We start from the raw sequence: 27,666 nt of genomic DNA on the forward strand, positions 1-27,666 counted from the left end.
TTGCTTTGAAATAGCGGATGAGCATCGGTTCACCAGTTTCAGGTGATAAATGCCATGAGCTTAGCCCACAGCAAAGTAAATTACAGGAAAGCATCCTCCTTTTAAAGAAAAGTCGTATTTCTTGGCAGTATTTCGCGGGACAAATAAATGCGCAAAACGAAAGCTAGTCAATATGATATCCTCAATGCTAAAAATCACATGACGTCCACTCAGTGCACGCCTTTTGAGGGACTAGCAGACCATTAAAGACTTTTCTTTGAATGTTCCGTATTAAAACCATATGCTTAACACAGGAAAAAGTTTGGTTTGAGCATACTGTGATTAAGTGCGTAAAATATAGGCTGACTCAAGCAATCTCCGCTGACTGCGCCTTATTTTGCACATCACAGATTTCACATTAACCTTTCAATTCGATACCCGGACCTCATGCTATCCAAGTGGTGTAGTTTTGCCTTATCGTTCTTATTGGGTGACAAAGATAGTTGCCTGAAGATGAACATTGCGGGCTGTTTGGTATATCGGTGAAGGAGGGGTCTAAAAAAAGATACCTGGGAAGCTGAAATGTATAGTCCGACCAACAAACGACGAAGAAAGCCAAGAGCTAGGGGAATGTAAAAAGGCAAACGACAGTAGGATAAAACACAGATAGTGTGCAAAACAAGGGAGAGAGCAGCACAAAAATAAATGGTAATGTAAACCGTCAACGAGTGTTACTCTGACAAATGAGATATTTCGGCAAGCGTTCTTTCTAAGAGAGTGCATTACCTAGTGCAGCGTTCCTAAGGGGGGGGGGGCATAGGCGTCCCTTTTGTATGTCGTAGTTATGGGCTAACAGATTCTGCACTACTCTACTAACAGCGGAAGCGTCACATCAAATGGCGTCTAGGGATGCAAACAAACATTCCGCGTTATAGCGGTGCTGATAAAGTAGGCCGCACCAACCAGCCCTTGAGTTCATTGTTCACTCCAGACACTTTTAATCGCAAATGGCAGTGTATAATAATCCTCCCAGGTGAATCGCACAGTCACGCGACAAGTACTCAACAGTCCGTATCGAGGACGGTAAATGGGTTCATTGCGAGACAGGTGGAGCTTTCGCAATATGGCTATTTGACATGATTTTCTTTTTGTGACTGTATTTGTGCACGTGCATGTGGCAGGTTGGCGTGCCCACGCGTGGCATGCACTCTGCTGCGCTGCACTGCGCATAATGCTCTGCCACGTCTTCGTCACAAGCAAATTTGCGCAACCTATACATGCAACAATTCCAATAACATATCACGAACTATTTATGAAATATGTGCACTGACTGCTGCACATACGAACCCTCTGTATTTGTTTCGTTTCATGAACCGTGTCTTTGTTCTCTTTTCACTGTGCTTTGCCACAAACGTGTTGACTATTTCCGCAGCGCCGACCACTGCACTTGTTAAGTAAAACAATCAATCTTTTTTATGTACATAATAATAGGGTGTGCCTTAGCACGTATGGTACCAGCAATACACAAAACTAATTTTAGTCGGGTGAATTACCGAGAAATAATAGAAAACCTGTCATAGTTGTTTTAAATAAAGCTTTAAGATTAGCACTGTGCTACGAATGAAGACTGGATCCAGTGCATGAACAATACTTTCGTAGCTCCCCCAAAAGCTACACCGAAGAACCGCAGTTTGGGCACGGCATATTAGCGATCACGCAGCTTAAGAATATTACACACCTAGTAACCAGGTATGGTCAGCGGACGCTCCCAAATCGCAGGTTTACACACTAAAATATTTCTTTTTCCTACGCACCCAAATGACTTTTGTCAAATTGTGGTCTATTCAGGTAAAGTATCAGGTTAAAGCCGAATTCCCATTCATGAGTCTAACTGTCAAGGTTATCCCGTTTTACTGCTGAATTTATTTGGTTCTCAGCGTCTTGACACGCATTTTCTATAAAACCTTGCGGCACGTTGGCCACGGGTTAAAGTTCATCACCAACACTTTTCATGCAGCGTGAAACGTAATATGGACGCAAGAACGCATATATTAACAGGAAAGAAACAGCGCTACAAGCCATAGCAATCTTTAATATGAAGACAAGACCGCATGTACACTACAGGTGCCGTTGCAGACATGCATCACATGGAAGCACTAACAAACATGCGCGATAAAAGTCAACTATCGAATCATATTTATGGCCAGCAACAACCTACCAGAACAAATTGTTACCACTGACGCAGGAAAACTAATTTCTTAGGAGTCAACGCTCTCGACGACTTCTAACGCACAAATCACCAAGTGCGTCTATATGCTCTGCCTCAAGTATTATGAGGATGAAATCTTTATATCGACGAACAATGATGGTTTTATCAAGCAAAGGTCGGCAACGAGATGCTTGGGTATGGAGGGCGAGAAACCCGTCAGGCGGCAGCTTTTTTGTTGTTGTTGTTGTTGTTTTCTTGTTGTGCTCTCTCAACCGCTGATGTATGAACCTACTGGTATGGACGATGAATTGTTTCCCAGAGGAGACGGGAATACAATAAATCACAAATGACTTGCAATCTACGAACTTGTTTTTATGCGTTTTGAGCACTCAAATTTTTCGGTCCTTGAAGTGTTCCTCTTCGCAGAGATTCTTCCAAGTTCATCGGCTACTGGAAAAAGCATCCGAATGCTATCGCGGAGTGCCAGCTTCTTGAGATTATGTGAAGGTTAGATGATACAGGAAATTACGGCTTTGCTTCTCGTTCGTGCACTTTGCCGGAGTTGAGTGTCAGACCGGCCTGAACTTCCGAGAATTATTTTCAGGTGCTTCTGGTCTCGAAAGGTCTAGATAGACCATCCTTAAGCATGAAGTCTGATTAGTGAAGCTATGCTTTATTTGGTGAGCGCCAGATATTTATTGACTGCTCATGGGAAAGCTCCCGAAATAAAATCAAGCAAGTATTGAATGTGTTCCTCGATTGTTTTAATAATCTTGAAGTGGCACTTGAATGGCCGATTGAATGAACCATTAGATTTGCGGGCTGTAAACTCGTTTGCTCCGACAACCAGTTACGCTGGTGCGAAGATCCAGGGCTAAAAAAGCAACATTCCCTTTTCGCTTTAACCACCCAAAACTAACCAAGAAAGGCATTGTGACAATGTGCCGCAGCAACTAGTTAAGGAAATCTTGACCTCACCTAATAAAGTACAGCTTCCAGAATCAGACTTCACGCTTGAATCAAGCTGACAATCCAGACCATGCTTTAGTGCCTGTAGGAGAGAAGCAGCTGAAATGCAATTGCTGAAGTTCAGGCGAATATGACACTCATTACCGTGCAAGTACAAAAACGAGAAGTACAACCGTGATTCCCTATACTCACCAACTTTCACATAATCTCAAGGAGGTGGCACTCCACGATAACATTAGGGTGGTTTTTGGTACTCAGTAAGCCTAAAAGGCACGGTGTGAAGAGAAATCTTTCTATGACAAAAAAAAAAGTTCAGTACGCAAAAATGAATGAAAAGTAGTTCGTAGATTGCAAGGCATTTGTAATTTATAGTATTCCGCTCTCCTCGGGGAAACAATTCGTCGACTAAAGCAGTAGGTTCATAAATGAGTGGTTGAGACAGCACAATAACAAACCGAAAAGTTCCCGCCTGATAAGCTTACCGACCTGTATACGCAAGCATGTCGTTGCCAACCTTTGTTTGATAAAGGCGTCATTGTTGGTGGATATAAAGAAGATTTCGCTTAATTAATTATTGAGGCAGAGCGTATAGACACACTTGGTGACTTGTGCATTAGAACCCGTCGATAGCGTTGCCTCCGATGAAGTTAGTTTTTTCTGCGTCAGTGCTTACAAGTGGTTTTGGTAGGTTAACCCTGGTCACAAATATGATTCGATAGTTGACTTTAATCGCGCATGTTTCTTAGTGCTTCGACGTGATGAATGCCTGCTACGGCGCCTGTAGTGTATATGCGGTCTTGTCTGCATATTAAACATTGTTATTGCTTGTAGCGCTGTTCTTTTCGTTCTTAAGTGCCTTCTTGCGTCCGTATTACGTTTCACGCTGCGTAAAAAGTGTTCCGGACGATTCACCGACAAGCCACCATTTCTACCCTTGTTGAAGTGCATGTTCTTTAGCCCCACAACAAATTTTTACCCCCCACCCCCTGCTGCCATGAAGAGGTTCTTACTGGTATACTCTGGTATAAAGGTTATAAACAGAATGAGGTGCCTCAGAAAGGATGGCGAACGTTTCGATAGGAGGACTTATCTTCAGCTTTGACGAAGATAAGTCCTCCTATTGAAACGTTGGCCAGCCTTTCTGAGGCACCTTATCCCTGTTTATAAGCTGTATACCACAGTGTGCTATTCCATGTGTCAGCCTGTTTCATAATTTTGGATTTCTTGCTGGTGTAATAAGAGTTGAGCGCCGTATGCACAACTGTACCATTATTCGAGTTACCTCTCCGCGTCCCTGCCATTCAATTAGGAATGTGTTCAGTACGTCAGTCGCTCTACTGGACACTACCATTTTTAATGTTTATTTGTTTCTCCCAGTGTTTTACGCTTAGTAATCTGCGGCATTCTTATATCCCAACACTGTCGCAGGGCTCCGATGCTGTCCAGGCCATGCCGAGACCCGGAAGCATACGCACCCACCTTCCTTTCCACCTTGTTCCTCAAGCAGACTGCGCAAAGTACATCTACGTCGCGAGAAACCCGTACGACTGCTGCGTGCAATTCTTTGAACAGATTTCGAGCGCCCAAGGGAAGAGCGTGGACGAGGCATTCGAGACGTTCCCCTCGTTTTTTGATCAGTTCGTCGAAGGCCGAGCCTTCTGTGGTGATTACCTCACTGACCTTGTGTCCTGGTACAAACGAAGGTTCGACGACAACGTCCTATTTCTCACGTACGAAGACTTGAAAAATGATAATATGACAACAGTTTTGAGGATTGCTGACTTCCTGGACGAGGAAGGCCGGTATGGTGAGTGGCTGAGGCGGAACGGAAAGTTCCTGAGGAAGATCTGTGCCGAGACTCAATACGAGGGTGTTTGGGAGTGTGTGGAGGAGCACACGAAGCTGAAGATGAAGGAGGCAGCCGCCTTGCCTGATGAAGGCAAACCAGACTGGGTGAAGCAACTGCAGAAAGCCTCAGTGACCTTCGGACGGCTGTTCGGCATGAAGTGCGATGAAGGCAAAACGCGGCTAAGCCGAGCAGACATATTTACGCCTGACATGATCAAGAAGCTCGAAGAGCGCCTAAAGATTGGGGCTGGGGGCAGCAACCACATCATGACCTTGTGGACGAGCATTGAGTAATATCTTCTGAATACCTGGCGTTGGTGTGGGCCGTTTATGCGATTTATAGGAGAAGAGTTCCTTGCTGAAAATTTTCTAGGACGTAGTATTATCATTTCAAGATTATACGTCGCCCAAATAAATGTTCACTCATTATTTAACAGCCATGTATTAAGAAACATGAGCACAAGAAAACAGAAGCAGTATTAATAAAGAAAAGACAATGAAAAATTGAACGGAAGCTATTTATTCTGCTTTCATTGAAATACGCTTCTTACCTGGGAATAGTATATTTGCAGCAAAAAAAAAGATAAGCATCATCGGAAAAAATAGTATAACGAAGGTACAATCCAACTTCAATAGCACTCCAGCGTGTTTTAGTGAAGTTATTGTCATGGCGCTATTTTCCCTTTTTCTCTTATGTAGAAATAGAGGTCTGCCAAAGAGGCTTCCGGCGAACAGACCGCACGCGATTGCATAAGCATGAACCTTTCATTACATTAATTTTGGAAACAAGGCCTCTTGCATTTCTAAACAAAACCATAGCATCCCGAGCTTAGTCACCACCACTAGTAAGAATTTATTCTTACTAAAGACGACGTGGCGTGTTGACTTTCTTCATGACTGTCTAATAGAAACGATAGCATCGTGTTATTGTCTTTGCATTGACAGAAGCTGCTGGCAGCCTCGATCGGCACATATTATTTCTTTCTACATGATGGACTTTTGCACATTGATTTAGAGCACTGATATGATTGGGTTGAAACAAACACAGAAACATTTCTAACGCCGGACTTCTTTACGATCTCAATTGCACGGTGAAATCGTAACTGCTCCTTTGTGAAAATTATTTCGCTCAGACTCATTCCCACCTTGGTGACTTGGCGGAAATCAGCTCGAGTTAGCACAGGAGCATTTTCTATGTGCTTCCGAGTTTTTCTAGGCCCACTGAGGAAAACTGTCATCTAAGTCCTATTGCAAAAGCCATCTTCCAGTACCTTCCATGTAAAATCAACGCGTTTTTGACACTGGATCGCAGAGGTTACATTGGCGCTCGTTGGTAATCACTGGAACATCGCTGAGGTAACTGCAAGAAAGCAGGGTCACACTGGCCGAGGCGCTAATTTCGCTGCTATTATGCCTGGATGCAATGGTATATGTTGTTAACGCGCTGGTTCTCTCTGGATTTGGCTGGCTCAAACTGTAAAGTGCGCTGGTTGCGTTGGTACTGCAGTGTTACCAGTACTAAACGAGTGTAGGTGCTTCCGAGTAATAAACACTTCATACAATTGTATCAGGAGATATAGCCACTTGTCCAACATAACGCTATATTTCGAGGTCATAAATCTCTGTTTCGTGTCTAATGTAAAGCTGCGTCAGCTGCTTCTTTTATCCATGCGTATGTGACACTGGAGATTACTTTTTCTTTCTTTCATTTCTCCGTTGACTGTGCGGATAGCTACGTTTCCGAACGAAAATTCGGAAGCACAGATAACGCATCGCTTTTTAGTAGTTTGTATTTCGTTACTTTTTTTTCATCGGTTACTAAATTGGAGCTTATTCCTCAGCAACAGTGCATCTTTACATTTCGTGCACGTTCACCGCACTTCCTATGTGTCTCTAACGTAATCCTACAAAGGTTTTATATTCGTTTATAAGCAATAATGAAACCGATGGCTGTGAGTTGTCGCAGTGCTGTGTAGATGACACGAAATAAAGAAATAAAGGTTTGCTGAGACGCGTCCGAAGGACACCAGGAAGCCTGCCGCTGATTACTGTTAACGCGCCGATAAAAAAACATGAGGCACATCGTACTCTTTTGCTATTGTACTTAAACTTGTCGTTAAAAAATTTACTCGCCATCGCCACCCCGAAAAATCGGATGTCCAGCGAACCTGTTGACGGACACCACTAGAACTACTCGGGGAGGTATGCAGCGCTTTGTTTCTTTAGCATAACTGTAGACGGACGGACGGACGGACGGATGGACGGACGGACGGGCGGGCGGACGGGCAGACAGACAGACACACAGACAGACAGACAGTCAGACAGATAGTTTATTCGTGGCTGTTGGAAATGCAATAAAAATCGGGCCTACCAAAGCCTCAAAGGGAAGAAGTGGCAGCACCTCGCAGATAGCGAACAATGACAGAATTATACAAAAAAGAAAAGACGGACGGCGTAGAGAACGTTGCAAAATGACTTAAATAGCACAGAAAATCAAGAACAACAAAAAATATGTACAGAGACAAAACAACTTCACTATAAAAAGAAATGACGGCATTTTGGAATGATGTCAATAACAGCAGATGTAAACACTTTTTTTATTTAGACAATACTGCAGGCCCGGAAGAGGGCCCAAGCAGGAGCGGTGAAAATGCATAAATATGAATCCAAGCAACGCGTACAAATAATAGCATACAACACGATCATATACCTAGCAACAAAGAGAAGTAGTAATTGTAAAAGCAGTAAAATGAAAAAAAAAAGGCACGAACCGTACAAACATTACCAAATAGGAACATCAAGTGCAGGGCAATGAAGCGTAGCGCACAATGATAAAATTTTATTATGCACTTGAAACACAACCTAATTGTCAAGATCATGTCACGCATGGAGATACACAAAAAAAATTACGAGGCCGTTACTGCACGCCAACGTGAGACAGGATAACAGAACACAATAAAACAGACAAGTGTAGATATAAATTCGCAGTACATAGCGATGTTAAAGACATATTTTCTAAAAATCAGCATTGGATAACTGTGAAAAAGGTAGGTTTTTCCAATCGGTTATGGTGCGTGGAAAGAAAGAATATTTGAAAAGGTTAGTTCGGGTGATATAAGGTGTTAAAGAGTCAGCATGACGATGTCGTGTTTGACGTGCTGTTAGTGGTTTTAAATAAGGACTTGGGTTTATAGACGAGAGATTCGAAAGAGAAATTTTAGTCTGTATTTTTCTTCGTAACTGTAGAATCAATGTTATGCTGCGTCATTAGACTAGAGGGAGAGTCACTTGTACGATATTTAGAATAAATGAACCTGACACTTTTAGGCTGTATCATTTGAGGAGAGGAGCATCGATGTTAGTTTTTGTATAGGGTTCCCAGATAATGCTCGCGTATTCAAGTTCAGGTCGAATTAGATATGTCTAATCCGTTAAACTAGTTCTAATAGGTGCATGTTTTAGCTTTATCTCAGAGAAGCAAAGTTTCCTGAACGAAGAGTTACATATGTTAGAGATGTGAGAACTCCAGCTGAGCTTGTTGGCTATTGTGATTCCCAAGTATACCCAACTCGCTGACTTCCGCAAGCAGTTCCGAACCTAGTTTGTTGACAAACGAGTTTTTTTTTTATTTTCGTTTTGGTTATTGACATTTATACTGCTTTACTCGTATTTAATTCCATGTTCCATTGACGACATCATGAAAGAATGCTTTGGAGATATGAGTTTAGTACTAATTGACCTTCCGGGCAGTTAATTTCATTATAAAGTGCACAATCGTCTCAAATAATCTAATTTGAACCGGGGATTTAATTTCCTTTTTAATGTCGTTAGTGTACATCAAGGATAGTAAAGGGCCCAGTACGCTGCCATGGGGCACTCCAGAGGATACTGGAAGTTCGTTGGATGAGTGAGCATTAATGGAAACAAACTGCATGCGGTTATTCAGGTAAGCAGCCACCCACTTCACTAAGTAGGTTGGAAGGTTAATTGATTCTAGTTTATTAATCAGTTTGCTATGTGATACGAGATCGAACGCCTTCGGAAATCTAAAAATATTACATCAATTTGACCGATCCTATCAAAAACACTAGCAAAATTGTGGATAACTGTTGTTAATTGCGTTAAAGTAGAAAAACCCTTCCGAAAACCATGTTGGCAAGAAGAAAGTATGTTGTTGTCCCCTACAAACTTATTAATTTCCTTAACTTTGACATGTTCAAGTAGTTTGCAACATGATGAAATTAGTGATATAGGACGATAACTTGTTAATAGTGTGGCGTCACCTTTCTTCAGTACAGGTACAACGTGCCAAGAGCCAATCTCTAGGCAGGGTAGCTGAAGACAAGGACACTTGAAATATAATAACCATAAAAGGTGCTAATGCTTCGGCATACCTCCACAAAAAAACGTTGGGTAAGTCATCTGGACCTGGTGAGGATTTAGCTTTATGTTGAGTAGCATTGAATCAACAGCTCGTAATGACACAATATCAGGTGCACAGTTGCATGGAGTACAGTTATGAAATGCAGTAGTATCACAGATAGAAAAACACTGTGTAAGTATTCATTAAAGTATTCTGCAATATTTTACTTTTCATTGATGATAATCTGCTCGTGTACAATATGGCAAATTACTTTTGTTTTTTTTATTAGATAGGCTCAAAATCTTTTTCGGTGTGAAGTGAATAAAATTTGGCAGTGTATGCTGGAAGTACCGACGCCTAACATGCCCCAACTTCTGGTTAAGTTATTCTGGATTTCTTGGATTGCGTCACGTGAACCACATCGCCGTCTTAAGCACTTAGCTCTTCTTTTAAAATGTAAGATTTCTCTTGTAATCCAGGGAGTAACTTTAGAGGTTCGTTTCGTTCTGCTCGGAATAAGATTGTTGAGGTAGTGATTAACAATTTTTTTAATGTGTCCCAAAGTACAGTAATATGCCCTCGGAACTTGTCAGGGCACATTTCAAGGTAATCCAGAACGCTTTCATCATTGGCTCGAGAAAAGTCTATAATAGTAATTGTCTTAATTTTACTGACTTGACACGAGTTCAACGAGCATGTGAAATACACGCGTTCATGGTCGGAAATGCCAGCTTCAACGGAGAGAGAAAAATTTTCGATGGATCGACTTACAAAAACAAGATCAAGGACCGTTGCTGACGTGCCGTGAACAAGTGTCGGATGTTTGACAGCCGGTTGCAAGTTGTGACAAAGCATATTATTGCGTAGGTAGTTGACGTGTAAGTTAGACTCGGTGAAGGAAGATACATTCTCCCAATCAATGTGTGGGAGATTAAAATCGCCTATAAGGAACACATTATCACTTGTAAACGATGCAATATGCTCACAAAGATCACCAAGGAATTGCGCTGGTGAGTCACGGGCTCGATAAATGGCAAACAATAAAAATGCTTCACCACGGCAAGAAAGTTTCAATGTAACAGCTTCTAGGTTACTGGCTTGACGTAAAGGAACAGCAGTAATCTTTTTGTTTACCCGAACTGCTACCCCGTAACCCCGCGATAACCTATCATGACGATAGGCCTGATAATACGGGAGAGAAAGAACTGTGTTATCAATAGCGTCATGCAGCCATGTCTCGGTTAACACAAATACATGGGGATTGTAACTCAACATAGCCGATTCAAGTTTCTCAGTTTTCTTAAGAATGCTGCGATAATTAATGTTTAGATCCAGTAATTCCTTTACTGCAACCGTAATGCGTCAGTCATACTTTGGAGCATCTTGATTACCACGAATTTGTGTTCTTGACTTTTTTTTGTTTATACCAAACAAAGAACTTATTATCCACTCGCACTCTGTCATTAATTAAGCTGACTTTCTTTCCCTGTTCCTTCTCAGCTCTTGCGCTCTTCCATAAAAGTCTTCGCTTACTCAGAGTACTTCGCGAATAGTCGTTCTGGACCGATATTCTGGTGCCTTTTAATTTGTGAGCATTTTTCAACACCAAGCTGCTCTTTATTAAAATCCTGGAAATAAAATGTGACCGGTCTTTGTTTGCCCGGCCTTCCAAGGCGATGAATTCTACCAACGGATTTACACTGAATGTCAAGCTTTGCCTCAAAAATTTTGTGGAGAACTTTATTTTTAGGACCGATTCTGTCTCATCCAGACCTTCAGGAATACCGAAGACCACCATTTGTGAGCGCCTAGTCCTATCTTCTAGGTCAGTTAATTTTCCTTCCAAAGATTTTACTGTTCGTTCAAGGTCGTCGACACGTGAAACTTTTTTTCCAAATCAGCAAACCTGGTTGCAAGATCAGCCACAAGTTTTTCCATGATAGTCTCTTGTTTCATCAGTGCTGTTACATCCGTTTACACATTGTTTTGACCTGCCTATAGTTCCTTGAGCATTGATTTAATGGAAGAGTTACTGTCGCCAGAAGGGCCGGGATTTAACTCAATATCTCCGCACAGTATTAGCAAGCACACACAACACACAGTTTTGCCAATACAGATGCACAGTTGGGGGCACCCAGCAAGACCACAAGACCACGATAATCGCTCTTAATGGTGCTATAGTCATCACTAAGCTGCATGGAGCAGAAGAATGGCTTATAAATCCACATGCTTGTTGGTCCGCCGCGCCCACTGAAATTGCGCAGCTGGGGTCGACGCTTTTCAAGGCAGCGTGCCGACGTCACGTGACGAGCAGGTGGCTCATCTGATAGGCTATCTTGAGACATTGAAGAGGCGCCGTCACGAAGGCTGTGATGCCGCACCAAGGGCACCGGTGGAGCAGTTGTGATGCGGGGGCCCACTTGACAGCTCGACAGATACGGCTCGTGCAGTCCCGCGCTAGCTGTATGTAGTTGCAGAATTCATGTGGCCAGACCAATATTGTACACCTGCATGAAGCAGAAGAATGGCTTATAAATCCACATGCTCGTTTACGGTACGCCGTGCCCACACCACAGAGGGACCGGGGCAGGAAGCGACGTAGAGATGAATTGAGAGATTTTTTTCAGGCCATATTTAGGTTTAATGCGGAACACACTAGGTGGTAGGCTGTGCAAACAAAACGCCGCTTAGTATTGACGTGTGCATTTTCCGTAACAGGTTGAGGTGCGAGGAATGCTATAGCGATATCTTAGCTTTAACATGGAGGAACATATGGAATAGTGAACAGACTTGACCAAAAGTATTTTAATGCAACCGTTTCTATTAACATAGCGTTAAAGTTTGGAAGCATTATTCTCCTAAAATATCAAAGTCATAGCCAATGGGCAGGTCGTAGGCAATATTCTTTAGAATAGAAAGCAGAAGTGCATTCACCCATTGTTGCGAACGAACCGTGCAGTGACCATAAACACTGATACCATACCTAAGCACACTATACGTTACGACATGTATGACACATTTGCGGGGGAAAAAGGTATGAAATGTCTAATGTTATATAGCATATAAGATACCACACAAAGTCTCTGGTATACAAAGGAAAGGTGCGAGTTCCAAGAAAGATCACAGTCAAAGATAAGGTCAAGATATTTGTTCGATTGCGCATAATTCACTGGTGCACGGTCGCACTGAAAACAAACGCAAATATGCAAATAAAGAGAGTACCTCAATTCAACTTAATTCAAAGGGTTATGAAGGCATATAAGCTGCGTTTTAGATTTATTAACAATAGTAATATAATTAAACCAGTTCGTGGCTTCAATAGCTGCCTTTTGTAATGCTCTAAGTGCATCTATGTATTTTTTTACTCGTGAAACAATAACACTGTAGTCAGCATATTGGAAAAATTCAACAGGCACAGTATTAGGAAGATCATTAACACATAAGTTAAATAACAAAGAATTCAATATGGAACCTTGGGGGACACCACATTTAATTGCCGTGAAATCGCTATGAAATCCTGAAGTCGACATATTCTCACGCCCACCATGTAGAGAGTTGCTAAAATATTGCAAAAATAAACCGCGAAACGCCAGTGCTGCAAGTTTATCATGCAAAATAATGTGGCAGATGCTATCCAAGGCGTTGATTACGTAAAACAAATTGAGCACACTACTTGGTTGTTATCAAAAGCAGAATTTAGCATATCGGAGATTTGTTCAAGAAGGTCTGTCTTCTCTTTTCCTCGTATAAGCCTGTACTTACAAGGTGACAGTAGGCTGTGAACATTTAAAAAAATTGTCATAGTAAGTAGTAAGCGCTTTTCGAAAATTGGGCCAATGCATGTCAGGATTGATAATGGCCTATAATTAGCCAAATGTTTGTGAAGCCTGCCTTTTACATAGGTATAACTAACTCTATTCATTGAAGTCGTTATTAAACTCCCAGAGAATACACAGTTCAAAATATCTGGCAGGACATCATATTTTGATTCAAAGTTCCCGCCGAAGTCTGAAACTGTGATTCCATAATGAGCGGGAGATTTCCTACGTTTAGGACTAAAAAGAATAAACTTTAGAATAAATGCAGTCACACCAGCGAGGAACGATATTATGAATAATATCACAGCTAATTCCTTTCTGACTATTGACAAGCGACCATATTTTCTTGCTGTTAAACGTGCATCAATACACCACTCTGCAAGTGGCCGTGTGAATGATGACGTTGCGAAGTCAAGCTCAGCCAAAAAAAAGCCTTTGTTATAACATGGAGTGCGGTAAATTGTGAGAACAACAAACAAGCAAGGTGAGGTCTGGTGCATCGAAACTACTTCAGCATCAGTAAGATTAATACTAATTTCCGAAGTGGTACAAGCGTTTTTAAGAAACGCTGCAATTCCTCCACTTCTTCCTTGTGGACTAATGTAAGAAAAACTTTGGTAACGTGATAGCAGGAAATGAGATAAATCATCTGATGTACCGTTCGCTTCCGTGCGACCAACTGAATCAAGAATTCAGTGAAAAGGGGAGAGTTACTGCAAAAGAATGACGCAATGTTTCCACATGCTGGTAATATTAACATAAGTGTACTGCAAGGAATTGCCTTTGTTTTGTTGGAAGAACCTTGGGGCATAAGAAAAATTCAAGTATTTCATGAAACTTGTATCAGACATTATGATGTTAGTTTTTCAAGGTCCCAAAACATATTGATGCGAATGAGAGGTGCGCCTTCGGACGTCTTCGCTGGGACTTACCCATTTTCGCGCAGACGAGCTTCAATCCTTATTATTTGAACCGAGACTTTGCCAGTCGGAACAACTCATGCTTAACGCGAGAGAGGTTGTCGTTCAAAATGAGCCGAGGACCTCTTTCATCATGCACAAAATCACGAAGCGCCTTCCGAGCCCAGACCCATTTCTCTTCAACTCCATATATCTGAGTTCCAACTAAAATAGGTGAAATATAGTCACCTCTGGATGGCAGTCGATGTACTGCTGAGGTACCTGCCCACTTAGATTCTGTTATGTTTAACTGGCCGGCTACATTAAATAAGAAGGAGAGCAATATTTCATCAGATTTGACCGAAATACCGTGAATTTCGAAGTTAGATTATCTGCTATATTGTTCGAGATTATTTGTATCTCCGGTCATCCTGTCACGTATCCAGCTTTTCTGGACATGAGGGTTTAGTTCGCGTGAGTGCCACCACGTGGCGTACTAACCTTAAACTTTTCAAACTTCCCGCGGTGACGCGTGATGACGTCAACCAAACAAAATAAAAAAAAATAAAAGCTATCCCTGCGCATTGAACTTCGCCACAATGCTTGTCCCGCCGGTGTTATCAGTGTTCTTGATCAAGCGTATTCGCTCGTCGCCTAGAAATTACTCGTCATCCTAAGAGCGTTTAGTCGCGACGAGCAATGGTTGATTCTGGGCTTTTGATGCGGTTCTTTTTTTTTTCTTTTTTTTCTTTTCCTTTTCTTTTTTTCATTCTACGGAGTAAAGAAGCTAGCCTAATCGTCAGAAGTACTTCGGGGCAGCCTTTCTTCAGTCGGCATACATTGTTAACGTCCGAACATCGCACAGCGCCTACTAGAGACGCCGTCGTAGACGGATTTTGATTTTCCACTATCGAATTCGTTAGGGTGCACAAAATTATTTCACTAGCGACATTGCAATGCGCACACATGGGCCACCGCCGCAGCTGCAAATCTAGATGTGCTTAAGCATTAAGACATATGCATGGATAAGTTGCTTTTTCACCTTAACACAAAAGTCACGATACCAGAGTTGAGCAAACTGTCCCTGTGTCGTCGCAGGCTGTGAGACCGGGCTAGTTGGTATTCCATGCTAAAGTGACTAGCGCAAGAGTGGACCCGGGACACTAGAGGCGACAAGGATAAGCGCGCAAACATCCAACTGGGCGCTTGTCCTTGTAGCGTCTTTAGTGTTCCCTGTCCACTCTTGCACTAGTCACTTCAGTTTGTGTCGTTGTCCGTTAGCACGCTATAGCCGAAGCTGTTCGCAATATTACGTCTCCATTTACTGGCCACCAGGCCAGGTACACCATTGGGTACGACATATACAGTACTTGCAGTTAGTTTCCAAAGTAGTCTCCTATGGCGGTTGTCCACGTGCGTGAAGCAAGAACGATATTTAAAATTATTGTGCAGTAATATATGCGGGATTTGTGTGTTCTCCCCATTCTCTACCATGTTGCCGTTCCGCCTTTATTATATAGCCGCAATGTAGACTAGCAGCTATCGAACGCCATAAAGGCTATCCACATACTCAAAGACCTCGCGCACAACTCCTGACGCTTAATTGTACTCAAGAGTTGTGCGACTGCCCAGGACATCCTTAACGAATGTTACATAACACATTATGAGGTTTTACTTGCCAAAACCACGATTTCATTAGGAGGCACACCGTAGTGCAGGATTCGAGAATAATTTAGACCACTTGGGATTTTTTAAAGTGTGCCTAGCCCTAAGTACGCGGGTTTTCGCATTTCACACCCATTGAAATACCGCTGCCGTGGTTGGGATTCGATCTCGAGACCTCGTGATTAGCAGCCGAACCCAATAAAAGCTAAGCAACTACGGAGGGGAAGGAATGTTGGCAGTAGGAGAAAGGTGACAGCCGGAAGGTGAGACAATTTGTTCCAATCCTCATTACGCGAAAATCGGTACCATCTGTTTTGTCGAAGAATGACACCGTAGAATGCACTGTATTCAATGAGTGAAAAAATTATGCGAATCCTATGTATGTGCGAATCGATGTAAGCAAAGCTTTCTGCGTTTGATGTCATTGTCATGCGTAATCTCCACAGAGTACGTAGGCACTCTCTAATGAAATGCTGTCAATGTTTGCCTGGTTACGCCTGCCATTGTGATGCAAATAAACGGGCGCCTTCAACTCTTTTTCTCAGAAAGAAACGCTGAATGAAATGCTGACGTGATCCTAAAGAAGATCAACAAGCGCCGAAGTGCTCGATCTTACGACGCCCATATTCGTAAGCTTATATTCGTGATTTTTTTTTTTGGGGGGGGGGGGGGGTTGTGCTCTTGTACCCTAGAAATGTCCCTCGGACGTCTCTGACGTGCTCGTTTTTATTCTCAAGTATGCAATGAAAACTCTCATCACTGCAAGTTCATGATGTATTGGTGGCAGGCCACCATGGCGTGTCGCGCAAGTATGACCACGCTGATTCGTTTGGGTTGACATATACTATTTTGTGCGTCATACTTCCCCACATTCATTTTTCAAACTATGCCAGAGCTCGAAAAGGGCGGCCAACTCAGTACGTCCCTTTCCTCTGTTTACTTCCGCAAAATGTGTGTTTATCGCTGTGGTTACCAAATACGCCCAGCGGTATGCTACGACACAAGCCTTTCTGGCGGCTGAGCAACTGAAGTCGCAGGCTTTATTCAACATGGCGTCGACGTTCTATATGGCTATCCTCAATTACTTTTCGCGGACTTCGCTCACCGCCTCCTCTCCAGTGTCATCTCTTACGCTACTAGCTCCTGCTAGACACAACACAAACACGCAACGACCTTAATGAAGTATCAATTACACGCTAATTGACACACTGTCGACGTATATTTCCGCTGAGCACCAGGATGGGAGCGTTGTCCTGTCTATGGTGACATTATCCGTCTACAGCCTCGCTCAACAACACCGCTCGTTACTCATCACGTTTTTTTTTTTGTCGGCAAGAGTATAGTGTATTTCCTCCGAATGTGCTTTCGGCTTTAGACGTGACCTTGCACGCCCGCTTATTCTGTTACGTTGACGGCGACCGTTGTCGTCAGGATGCCGCCTCATTCTGAGCTTCGCAGTCACCAGAGACCAGAGAAAGCTGTCTTCACAAACAAACCACCGAGATTCGAGCCCATCTCCCAAATGCTCCATCTTGCATTTGGGAAATGGGCACGCTAACCATTACGCTGCCACCTGCCTCCACCAATTTCTGCTTATCTATCTGCCTGGAGCAATTGCCGGACTTGTTCGCCAGGCTATACCCGCCTGCTGCTACAATTCACCACCACCACCACCACCATCCCACTTCACGTTTTTGCCGCAGACGCAGGCAGAATGGATGCAGAAACGAAAAAAAAGTAAAGATTGCTTGAGCGGCCAGCTGACACATGACCTTAACTTTGGCAGGTTATTCTCAGTGGAGCGCATGTAGGCTTGCGGCTGTGTGCAGATTGTGGGTCGCCTTAGCTTTATTGTAAATTTGCTTTCACCGACTCTTTTCAGCTAGAACTCAAATGCCGGACAAAAATGATACCTACCGTTGAATATTTCTTTCTTGGTTTCAACCAAAAACGCTGATTTACACAAATAGTGATCTTTTTAAGAAATGGCATAAGGATACTACATTTCGGGTCATGTCGTTGTGTCAGTACGGGCCGGCACCACGTATCGACGAAAGGGCATCACAATGCCGATGCACGCGGCAGGTTACTGAATGAAGAAATCAGGAAGCGACTGTTTTTCAGTTCTCGCAACACATTGTAACAGACACGAAAGGCACGGACAAGAAGAGAAGAAAGAGAGGACGAAGAAAACGAGGAGTTAGAGAGGCCGGGCTGCGCTACGATCACGCTACCATCATCGTCCAATTCTCCTGTAAATAAAACCATTTCTTCGCAACTCCTCGTAACAGTTGTGGTGAAAGGTGCTGCGTAATCGACACCTGAAGACGGAGGCTGAACCACAAGTTCTTCGACGGAGCCGTCGCCTTGCTGGACTCCCACCGAATCTACCGGAGTTGAATATGTCCCACGACGCAGACGAACAGCGGCCCATTCCGACTGCTGCCCCAAGTTCTGCTCTGCAACTGAGAGATGCGCGTCCCTTCGCCGGAAGATCGGACGAAGACATCGAGGAATGGCTCATCCATTATCACCGGGTGAGTGCCGCCAACAGGTGGAACAGCGCTTCTCAGCTTTCGAACGTCGTGTTCTTTCTAACCGATACTTCATTGGTGTGGTTCGACAACCACGAGGAAACATTCACAACATGGGGAAGATCTGTTTCGGAAATCAAAGAGCGATTCGGTGACTCCGCGACGAAAAAGAAAAGGGCAGAACAGACGCTACTGCAACGTGCGCAAGTACCAGGCGAAACCTGCACGACCTACATTGAGGCAGTAATAAAGCTGTGTAGGATGGTGGACTCTGGAATGTCCGAGGAAGACAAAGTCGGGCACATCCTAAAAGGAATTGCCGAGGATGTTTACAATTTCCTCATTGCAAAAGACAGCCTGGCTTCCGTCGCTTACATCATTCGGCACTGTCGTACTTTCGAGCAACTAACGACGAGGCGCATAACGCCGAAGTTTGGCAGGCTAGCCAATGTAACGACAGTTGCAAGCGTGGACAGCAACCAGCCCCTTGATCTTGAATCAACGATCCGACAAATAGTTCGGGAAGAACTCAGCCTGCACGCGCAAGTGACATATCCAGGCACTCGTAGCTTCCGCCTACCACCAGATTTTGAGCCAAACGTGGCATCCTTCTCCCCGTATCCTGCGGCAAGGGGCACTGAGGATTATGAACTCGCGCCCCGACAGCAGTCACGTCTCTACGACAGAGGCCCTACTTATGGCGCTCGGCCACAACAAGAGCAGCCGCGTTTTTACCCCCGAGGCCCTGCGACTTCTGTCAGGCCACGACAAGAACAGCACCGACCCTACTACCACGACGCGACTTATGAAAGATATAACAGATTTCAGCAAGCAGCAGAGACACGTTATCCACATGACCACGAACTTTCTCGCCGCCCGCAGCCGTCTACCATTCGTTTCGAGGTAGACGCTGTGAACCGCGACCCTCCCGTGTGCTACAACTGTCGTTCCACAGGCCATATAGTTCGGTATTGTCGCCAAGCCCGTCAATCACGTAGGACACCATCGATGTTCTCGCCACCCAGAACCCGTACTTCATATGACCTGCGGACGACCGATTTGCTTCCAAGGGATCACTTCTCACACGAGACCAGACGCAGCGATTCGCCAGCATCTGAGCAGAGTTTCACGCCTCCAAATAGCCGTCCCCGTCGCTCTGCGTCCCCTCGGCGCCGTTCTTCCTGACCGCCCCCGGGAAACTAGCATCCGCGGCCAGTGGATGTGTGGTCGCCGGACGGTCTTTGCAAGAAATACCTCTGCCTGTTGTGATGTTCAAAAAAACAGTGAATGTCTCGATTGACGGAATACCGACCATGGCGTTAGTTGATACTGGGGCGACTGTGTCTGTGATGAGCCTCGCTTTGAAAAACCGGCAAGGCCACAAAGTTATGTTTTCTTGGAACGACGGTATTACCTTTCGTGGAGTAGGCGGCGAGTGGTTTCATCCCCTTGGTGTTTGTGCTGTGAGTGTTTTGTTGGCTGGGAAAGTGTTTGTGTCGGAATTCCTTGTTCTTTCTCGTTGTTCGCACGACGTTATTCTTGGTATCGATTTTCTTGAACAGTGCGGCGCTTCCGTGGACTGTGGTTGTGGCGAAATCTCATTGAACAAGTTATTTATATCAGCACATTCTGAACAAAGCTTGGGTAGTGAAGACAAGGACACAGACACAGTCAGTGTTCTTGATGAAGTGATTGTACCATCGTGGTGCCGGACGCCCGTTCGTGTTTCTACAACTACTGTTGATACTGATTGTGTTGACCTTGTAGTTAGGCCTCTCCGCATAAACGGTGCTAAAAAATATACTTGTGCCCTGCTCTGTCGTGTGAATGACGAAAGGAGTCGCCACATTGTGGGCGCTGAACTCTTCCGCCACGCCGGTTGTCCTTCCTCGCGGTATGAAAATCGCTCTTTTCGATGAAGCCGCATGTACTTCAATAGCGGCACTAACTACGGACGTTTCTACAGCTTACTTTCCTTGCGATAATCGCCATTCTGAAGAGCTAATGCTTGGCATGATCAGCAAGGCTCTCGGTACATCGGAACGGCAAGCACTGGTACAAGTCCTTGCGAGGCATGAGGCCGAATTTGATTTCACGCATGGAGATGCACCCCTTCATTTACCGTCATACCGCGTCCTGCGCTCGTCACAGAATAGATACTGGCTCAGCACACCCCATCCGCCAGAAGCCCTACCGAGTGCCATCGTCCGAGCGCAAAGTTATTGCCGAGCAAGCCAAGGAGATGATGAACAAAAGTGTCGTTCAAGAGTAATCTAGTCCATGGGCAGCCCCAGTAATCCTGGTCCGAAAAAAAGATGGCTCCTGGAGATTCTGCGTGGATTACAGACATCTAAACGCAGTGACGAAGAAGGATGTCTATCCACTACCGCGAATCGATGACGTCAGTGATTGCTTACACGCTGCTTCTTACTTCTCAACACTTGATTTGCGATTGGGGTACTGGCAAATACCTATGGACCCTGCCGACAAGGAAAAGATCGCTTTCGTGACTCCAGATGGCCTATTCGAATTTAATGTTATGCCTTTTGGCCTTTGCAATGCTCCTGCCACCTTTGAAAGATTCATGGACACAGTACTACGCGGTCTAAAGTGGGAGATATGCATGTGTTACCTCGATGATGTTGTAATCTTTGGCCGCACGTTTGAAGAACATAACGAACGCCTCAGCCTCGTTCTCGACTGCATTGAGAAAGCTGGACTGGTCCTAAACTCAAAAAAGTGTCGGTTCGACGAACGTCAAATACTGGTCCTGGGACACTTAGTCGACAAGGATGGCGTCAGACCCGATCCTCGTAAGATTGAAGCAGTGAGCTCCTTCAAGCCACCGCAGTCAACACGAGAACTCCGCTCATTCATTTGCCTATGTTCGTATTTTCGTCGTTTTCTTCCCCGGTTTGCCGACATCGTTTACCCGTTGACAAGTATTTTGCGACAAAATGCATCCTTCAATTGGACGCCAGAGTGTGACGCATCATTCTCTCAACTGAAGTTTATACTAACGTCAGCACTCCTCTTGCGTCACTTCGATCCATCTTGCCCGACTGAAGTTCACACTGATGCGAGGGGAATCGGGATAGGAGCGGTGCTTGTACAACGTCACAGTGGTGCAGAACAGGTTGTCGCATATGCCAGCCGTTGTCTGAGCAAATCTGAACGCAATTATACGGTCACGGAACAGGAATTCCTGGCAGCCGTTTTCGCCGTACAAAAGTTTCGATGTTATCTTTACGGTAGACCATTCAAGATTATCAACGACCATCATCCTTTATGCTGGCTGGTCGGTGTGCGTGATCCCTCTGGTCGCCTCGCACGTTAGGCGCTGCGCCTCCAGGAATACGACTTTGTGGGTACAAGAGTGGCCGTCGTCACGCTGACGCAGACTGCTTCTCTCGGATTCCTCTTGCGACTACCGACTGCGATGCTGAGAATTTTGACGACTGTCTCGCTGCTGTTGCTCCTACGTTCCCTGACGCGGCAGACTTTCAGCGAGAACAACGGGATGATGTTACCCTTGATCCGCTTTTTGTCGCCGCCCGTACTTCTAAAGGCAGCGGTCGCTTTACTGTCCGTGATAAATTGCTGTACAAAACTAATTACTCCGGGCATGGAGCGCGTTTTCTGCTTCTTGTCCCCGAGAGTCTCCGCTCCGAGGTTCTACGCGCCATGCATGATGATGTGACATCCGGCCATTTCGGCTTCGTACGAACGCTGCACCGCACGCAGGAGCGCTTTTACTGGCCCAAGATGTACGAAGCAACCAAGCGCTATGTCGCTATGTCGCTAGTTGTGAAACGTGCCAACGTCACAAGCGACCGACCACCGCAGCCCCGGGTCCCCTTCGGCCATTGACACCGCCCAGTACGCCGTTCGAGCAAGTAGGCATTGACCTTCTGGGTCCATTCCCGCCATCTAACAACAGGAACCGCTGGATAATTGTCTGCGTAGACCATCTTACACGGTATGCAGAAACTGCAGCCATACCGTCTTCCACCGCTGCTTGCGTGGCGGCCTTCCTTCTCCGTTCCGTGGTCCTTCGTCATGGCCCACCACGTGTCATCATCAGCGACCGTGGTCACCGTGGTCGCCAGTTCACGGCTGATCCCATTGAAGAGTTACTTCGTTTGTGCACTTCACAGTTCCATCATTCCATGCCATATCATCCACAGACCAATGGCCTCGTTGAAAGGACAAACAGAACGCCGACTAACATGCTTGCTATGTACGTCTCCTCCAATCATAAGAACTGGGACGACGTGCTGCCCTTCATCACTTATGCATACAACACTGCGAAGCACGAAACCACGAATTATAGCCCATTTTACCTCCTGTATGCAAGGTTACTGCGAAGCCCTCTGGACACTTTCCTACCCTTCGTTCTGCACAGTGATGATTCTGTATCGAAGACATTGTGTCTCGCTGAAGAAGCGCGTCGAATAGCTCGTCTTCGTACTCTGGCCTCGCAAAGTCATTCGAAAGAGCGATACGACGACCGTCACGTACAAGTATCGCTGCAAAAAGATGACTTATTCCTCCTTTGGACACCGCAACGCAAGCGTGGACTGTACCAAAAGTTCTTGTCACAATATTCAGGCCCATTTGTAGTTGTGGACCGCCTGAGCGAACTCACTTACGTCATAGCTCGCCTCCTGTGCAATGGTCGGCGATCAAGCAGAACTCAGCTGACTCATATTGCTCGCCTGAAGCCTTTCTACCCTGCTTGTACATCCTGACTCGCCCCACGGGCTTCGTCTGCTTGCGGGGAAATTTAACAGATACGAAAGGCACGGACAGGAAGAGAAGAAAGAGAGGACGAAGAAAACGAGGAGTTAGAGAGGCCGGGCTGCACTACGATCACGCTACCATCATCGTCCAATTCTCCTGTAAATAAAACCATTTCTTCGCAACTCCTCGTAACAATATTGTACACAGCACACTAGGCAGCCACCCCCATGACATTTTATTTTTGACAACTGCGACACCAAATGGCGGACTGATATACTTCCTAAAGGGGTTTAACTTTATTTTTTCATCGCAGAACCGCAAGCACAGGTTGCGTCACGCGTATACCGCAGCCACGTACTGTGGCCGCACTCCTTTTCCTCTAACAATGTGGCCCCCGGCGGCTTCACGCGCTCCCGTAGGTGGCGGATTGGACTGTCACTCCAGAAGTTTAAATACACAACCTCTTTGCATAGAAACGACGGCATGATTGTTAACATATTGTTGGCTTGGATATGTTTGGCACGAGGCCCAAGACCCTGTCTTCTAACACGTTCTTATGTTTGCGTTCGCGTCTCTGTCTTGAAGGGACTCACACCGTGACATGCTACAATGGTGCTTGCGTTGGGCGTATGTAAGGCGAAAAACGCGGTTCTAAAATGTCTGTTCACTAATTTGTGCAGTAAACCCATGTTTATAGTATTCGCGCAGTATAGTAATATAGTAAGAGTCACGAGTATGGCATCCGTAACCGCAAGTGCCACGTTATGGTCGTAACTTGTCGGGACAGCGTAGATGTAATCCACAGACCCTGCCACTAAGGAATACATGGCTAGGCATGGCTGATGAATAAGTAATTGCGAAGGTTGGTTTTCAGTAAAGGTTTGTTACCAAGAACGGTGGGAGCTTATACTGCCTCAAAGGACGGATGCTGGGCGGTGACTCCAATCATTTACTCGGCACATCACACATCTACACTGGAATTCAACTGGTTTCGCCAACTCTTGCTTATATTTTCTCGCCTCTAAGCTGCGACTTCGCCTGCCACCCAGGCCCCAGCTTTTCGTCTTTGTCCCCCGCTTCTTTCCCAGTCTGCTGAGACGTGCTTCCACTGAGTCTTGCTCCTCCTTTTTCTCAATAAATAAAGGCATTCATCCATGCATGCCTAGGTTACTGCAGAAAATAGCCTGTCTTTATCTCCATAACCACCCCGTCTCTCACCTGGACTCTCCCATCGCAAAACAAAGTTGCTGTGTTCCAAATGGCTGGGCGTCACATATACAATTTTCTAGGAAAGGCCAGTAGCACGGCGGGCAATTTTCGGTGGGTGACGAGACATTATATAGAACACCTTCTCTGCCATATCCACACTCAGTGCTCTGCTTCGTGAGCTACTATTAGCCGCTACGACGATGTACGAAATGAAAGAAACCTAGCTGGGCTGGTCGCGCGCAGCTCTTTTTAAATTCGTGATGCGTCGGTTTAAAATAATAATATTTCTTATCTAAGCCTAAATGACAGCGATATAGGCGAGGTGAGTTACGGTAGCTAGTTGGCTTGGACTAACGACGCTCTTCAAGCAGCACTTTCGTCTTATGCGTGTTTGCGAACGGGAATGAAAGACAGGAGGGTAACACGCCTTCCTGAAATGAAACATTCGGAATGACCCTTTCTTTGGCGGTTGGACATATGTCGAGGGTGCCCAATACGAACAATCTGCAAGTCTGTATTACCTTGCAAAGGGGAACTCAGATGAAACGCTGTCAAACAGATAGGCTTTTAATTATCGTAAGTAGATCTTTATTGGAATTCTTTACCATGAAGTGAAAGCCGACTAATAAGCATTTAAATTTTCTTTGTTAATAAAACATCCTGTTAGTAAAAGGTTGCTGTGCTTTACAGCCCCCTAAATTAAAACGTAAGTTATGGAAAATAAATTGGTGTGGTTAATGTGTGAACGCATACGCAAGAAAAGGCCTAGTCCATTTCCCAGTATTCTCTCAATGAAGATGGAGCACCTCTATACTCTCACGTTGTAGTGATGTGAAGAACAAAACACTTCCAAAAGAGTCAGTCACGAATGTTACTCATTATAAGATGAGCTTGCGCTGGAAAAGAAAATAACACTCAAAGATACCGATGGCTGCGCGCAAAGTGCTTCCTCTGATTCCGATCTACGGATCAAGGCGTCGGTTCGTCAGATTGGAATGCTCGTACATCGCAGCGCAATCTCGGGTCGGCAAATGTGATGGAGAATGTACGCCAGTATTCGCTTCACGCGCGCAATCTGATAAGATAGCGCTCTTTCGCTATTGAATCCGTGCCAACATACTGGATATTAGAAACACATGCAGGCGCATCTTGAGCTAACTGATAACTTTGGAACTGTGGTTAGACGCTAAACCCCCCCCCCCTTAAAAGAAGGAATACAGTTGCTTTCAATATTAGCTGAAACATAGTGCTGGTGGTATAAAAAGGGCCCACAACACTGCACAGCGGCGCCGATTGACATACAGGAAATTCAAGAGCGAACCACTTTACAATTACTGGTATTTATCAAACCAGCATATCGTGGTTTAATGTAGCCCTGTATTCCAGGGGCCAGTTCCAACACGGGTACTGTGTCGGAGCTCATATTTCATGTCAGCATTATTTGTCACAAAATCAAAGCATTTTTTCTTTAGATCTTAACATTAGACAGCCAAAATACATGCAGCGAAACCCTCACCTTAATATTTCAGTACTTTTCGTTCTAACGTACATATCCGTGCTGATCCATATGTTACAAAGTGCTGAAAATGTACCCAATGCTTTCCTCCAGGAAGCTGTTTTTATTCCTTATGATGCCAGGAAACCGAGTCTGATGCCACCAACGCTCAGAAACCTAGTCGGGAGCGCGCACAATGTTCTCGCACACCTTGTGGGATGTACCGTAGCGCTGAGGTGCTTCTTGTATAATGTATGAGAATCGGTTTTAAAGACAGACGTGCAAGGTTGGGTCATGTGCTTAAGCTCATGAAGTTGATTTGTGCCAAGATAACCTGTCCAAACTTTCACACTTACTTTATAAGAAGTCTACAGCACCATCAATATGCCGGCTGCTTTTAACTGCACAAAACAAAACCATTCGAACGATGCAAACAATGTTAACATCATTTTATCATTCAAGTGTTCAGATTGGTAACCTCTAGATGCGGAGTAAGTTGAGAAGTTGTTTGCGTAATTAACAAAGCTACGTAATTAAATTTTCAGTAAGGGTTTTTACGTGGTTAAAGAAAATAAGCAGTTTGGAGCCCGTCCTCGAGATTAAGCAGCCAAACGAACAAATTTCGACTAAATATGCTTCTGTAAGAGCAATGCGAACAAAAATTTTCCAAGTAAACACTCTTGGAAGACGTAACTGACGCAGAAAAAGAACATCTGTGAAGTCAAAGAAAGAACAGCACTTCACGACGGGACACACACAGGGGGAACCACACACAAACTGCGCTAACATTAAGTGCTGTTCTTAATGTGATAATGAAGCAACTAGCCCGTCAGTCTTTCCTTCCAAACCTGTAAAGTCAACCTGAACACATCCAGCCTTTTGTGGTGCTGTCATCAATAGTATGGCCCCGTGAACATGTTCCCCATGGTCACATAGTCGCGTTCCATTTTTATTCACGCTGCTTTCTCGAAGGCAAGCATTTTAAAGTTTTAGTGTCAATACGGCAGTGAACGTGTGCCTCCGAAAGCTTGCTTGGTCGCAGAAGCGATGCATGACGGAATGATGGTGCAGATTTAGCGTGTCGTCGGCATCAAGACAGTGCACTGCCGCCGAGCGAAGGAAGATAACGAAAGGGAACAGCTTGGTAGCTGCTCAAGAAGCCGTGCCGATGGTGGCGGTGCCATCATGACAAAATCTGAGGCGGCGATATTGACGGCTGAGGCGATTTTTTTTCTTTTATTCTTTTATTACTTTTTTTACAACGAAGTCGTTAAGAGTATGCTTTAACTCGGGCCCAATTCCGACGTGGCCTATTCACATAAATGTAAAACGCCGAAACGATTTTCTGAGATAACCCCTGGGCCGATTTTAATAAATTTTGCTGGATTCGGGAGAGAAAGGTAAATTCTAGTGACTATTAGAAGCGCAAATTTCTATTTAGGGCTTGAATTCTGGTAAAAGATTTTCAAAAATTCAAAAGTGCGAAAAATACAGAAGCACGAAGTTTACAAAATTAATAACTCCGCATCAAGAACTGATATCGCGGTTATGTAAACAGAATCCTTTAGACAATTCAAAGCGGACAAATCCAATATGCCGATTTATATCTTACGTGAAGTCGTTACGTTGTGAACAAGGGTTGTGGAAAAGCTGCATTTCCACATTACTAAATTTTTTTAGATTCATGCGTATTATATCAATTTTGTCCGCTTTAGATGTGCTGTTAGATACAATGTACAGAATTGTGATATCAGTTTTGATTGCCGAAAGACAGAGCTGTAAAGTTGGTTTCGTTTTCTGAAAATTTGTGATTTTTGCCAATTTTGAATAAACAAATGATGACCCAAATAAAAGATTTTAAACCAACAGTCACTAGATTTTAAGTATTTCTTTCAAATGCAACAAACCTTGTAAAATTTGATGCAGTGGTTGTGG

The 27,666-nt window shown here is 44.5% G+C and overlaps 1 protein-coding gene across 7 annotated transcripts in view; it reads left to right on the top strand.

The window, feature by feature from the left end:
- Positions 1-5,514, top strand: part of LOC142587393 (amine sulfotransferase-like) — an 88,729-nt gene extending 83,215 nt beyond the window's left edge. For all 7 annotated transcript variants that reach the window (XM_075698363.1, XM_075698365.1, XM_075698361.1 and 4 more), the window contains one exon: positions 4,586-5,514. In XM_075698363.1, coding sequence (XP_075554478.1) covers positions 4,586-5,299 — 714 coding nt within the window. In that variant the 3' untranslated portion in view covers positions 5,300-5,514. The remainder of the gene's footprint in view (positions 1-4,585) is intronic.
- The last annotated feature ends 22,152 nt before the right edge of the window (positions 5,515-27,666 follow it).

This window comes from Dermacentor variabilis, chromosome 7 (assembly GCF_050947875.1).
Source record: "Dermacentor variabilis isolate Ectoservices chromosome 7, ASM5094787v1, whole genome shotgun sequence".
NCBI classification, from domain to species: domain Eukaryota; kingdom Metazoa; phylum Arthropoda; class Arachnida; order Ixodida; family Ixodidae; genus Dermacentor; species Dermacentor variabilis.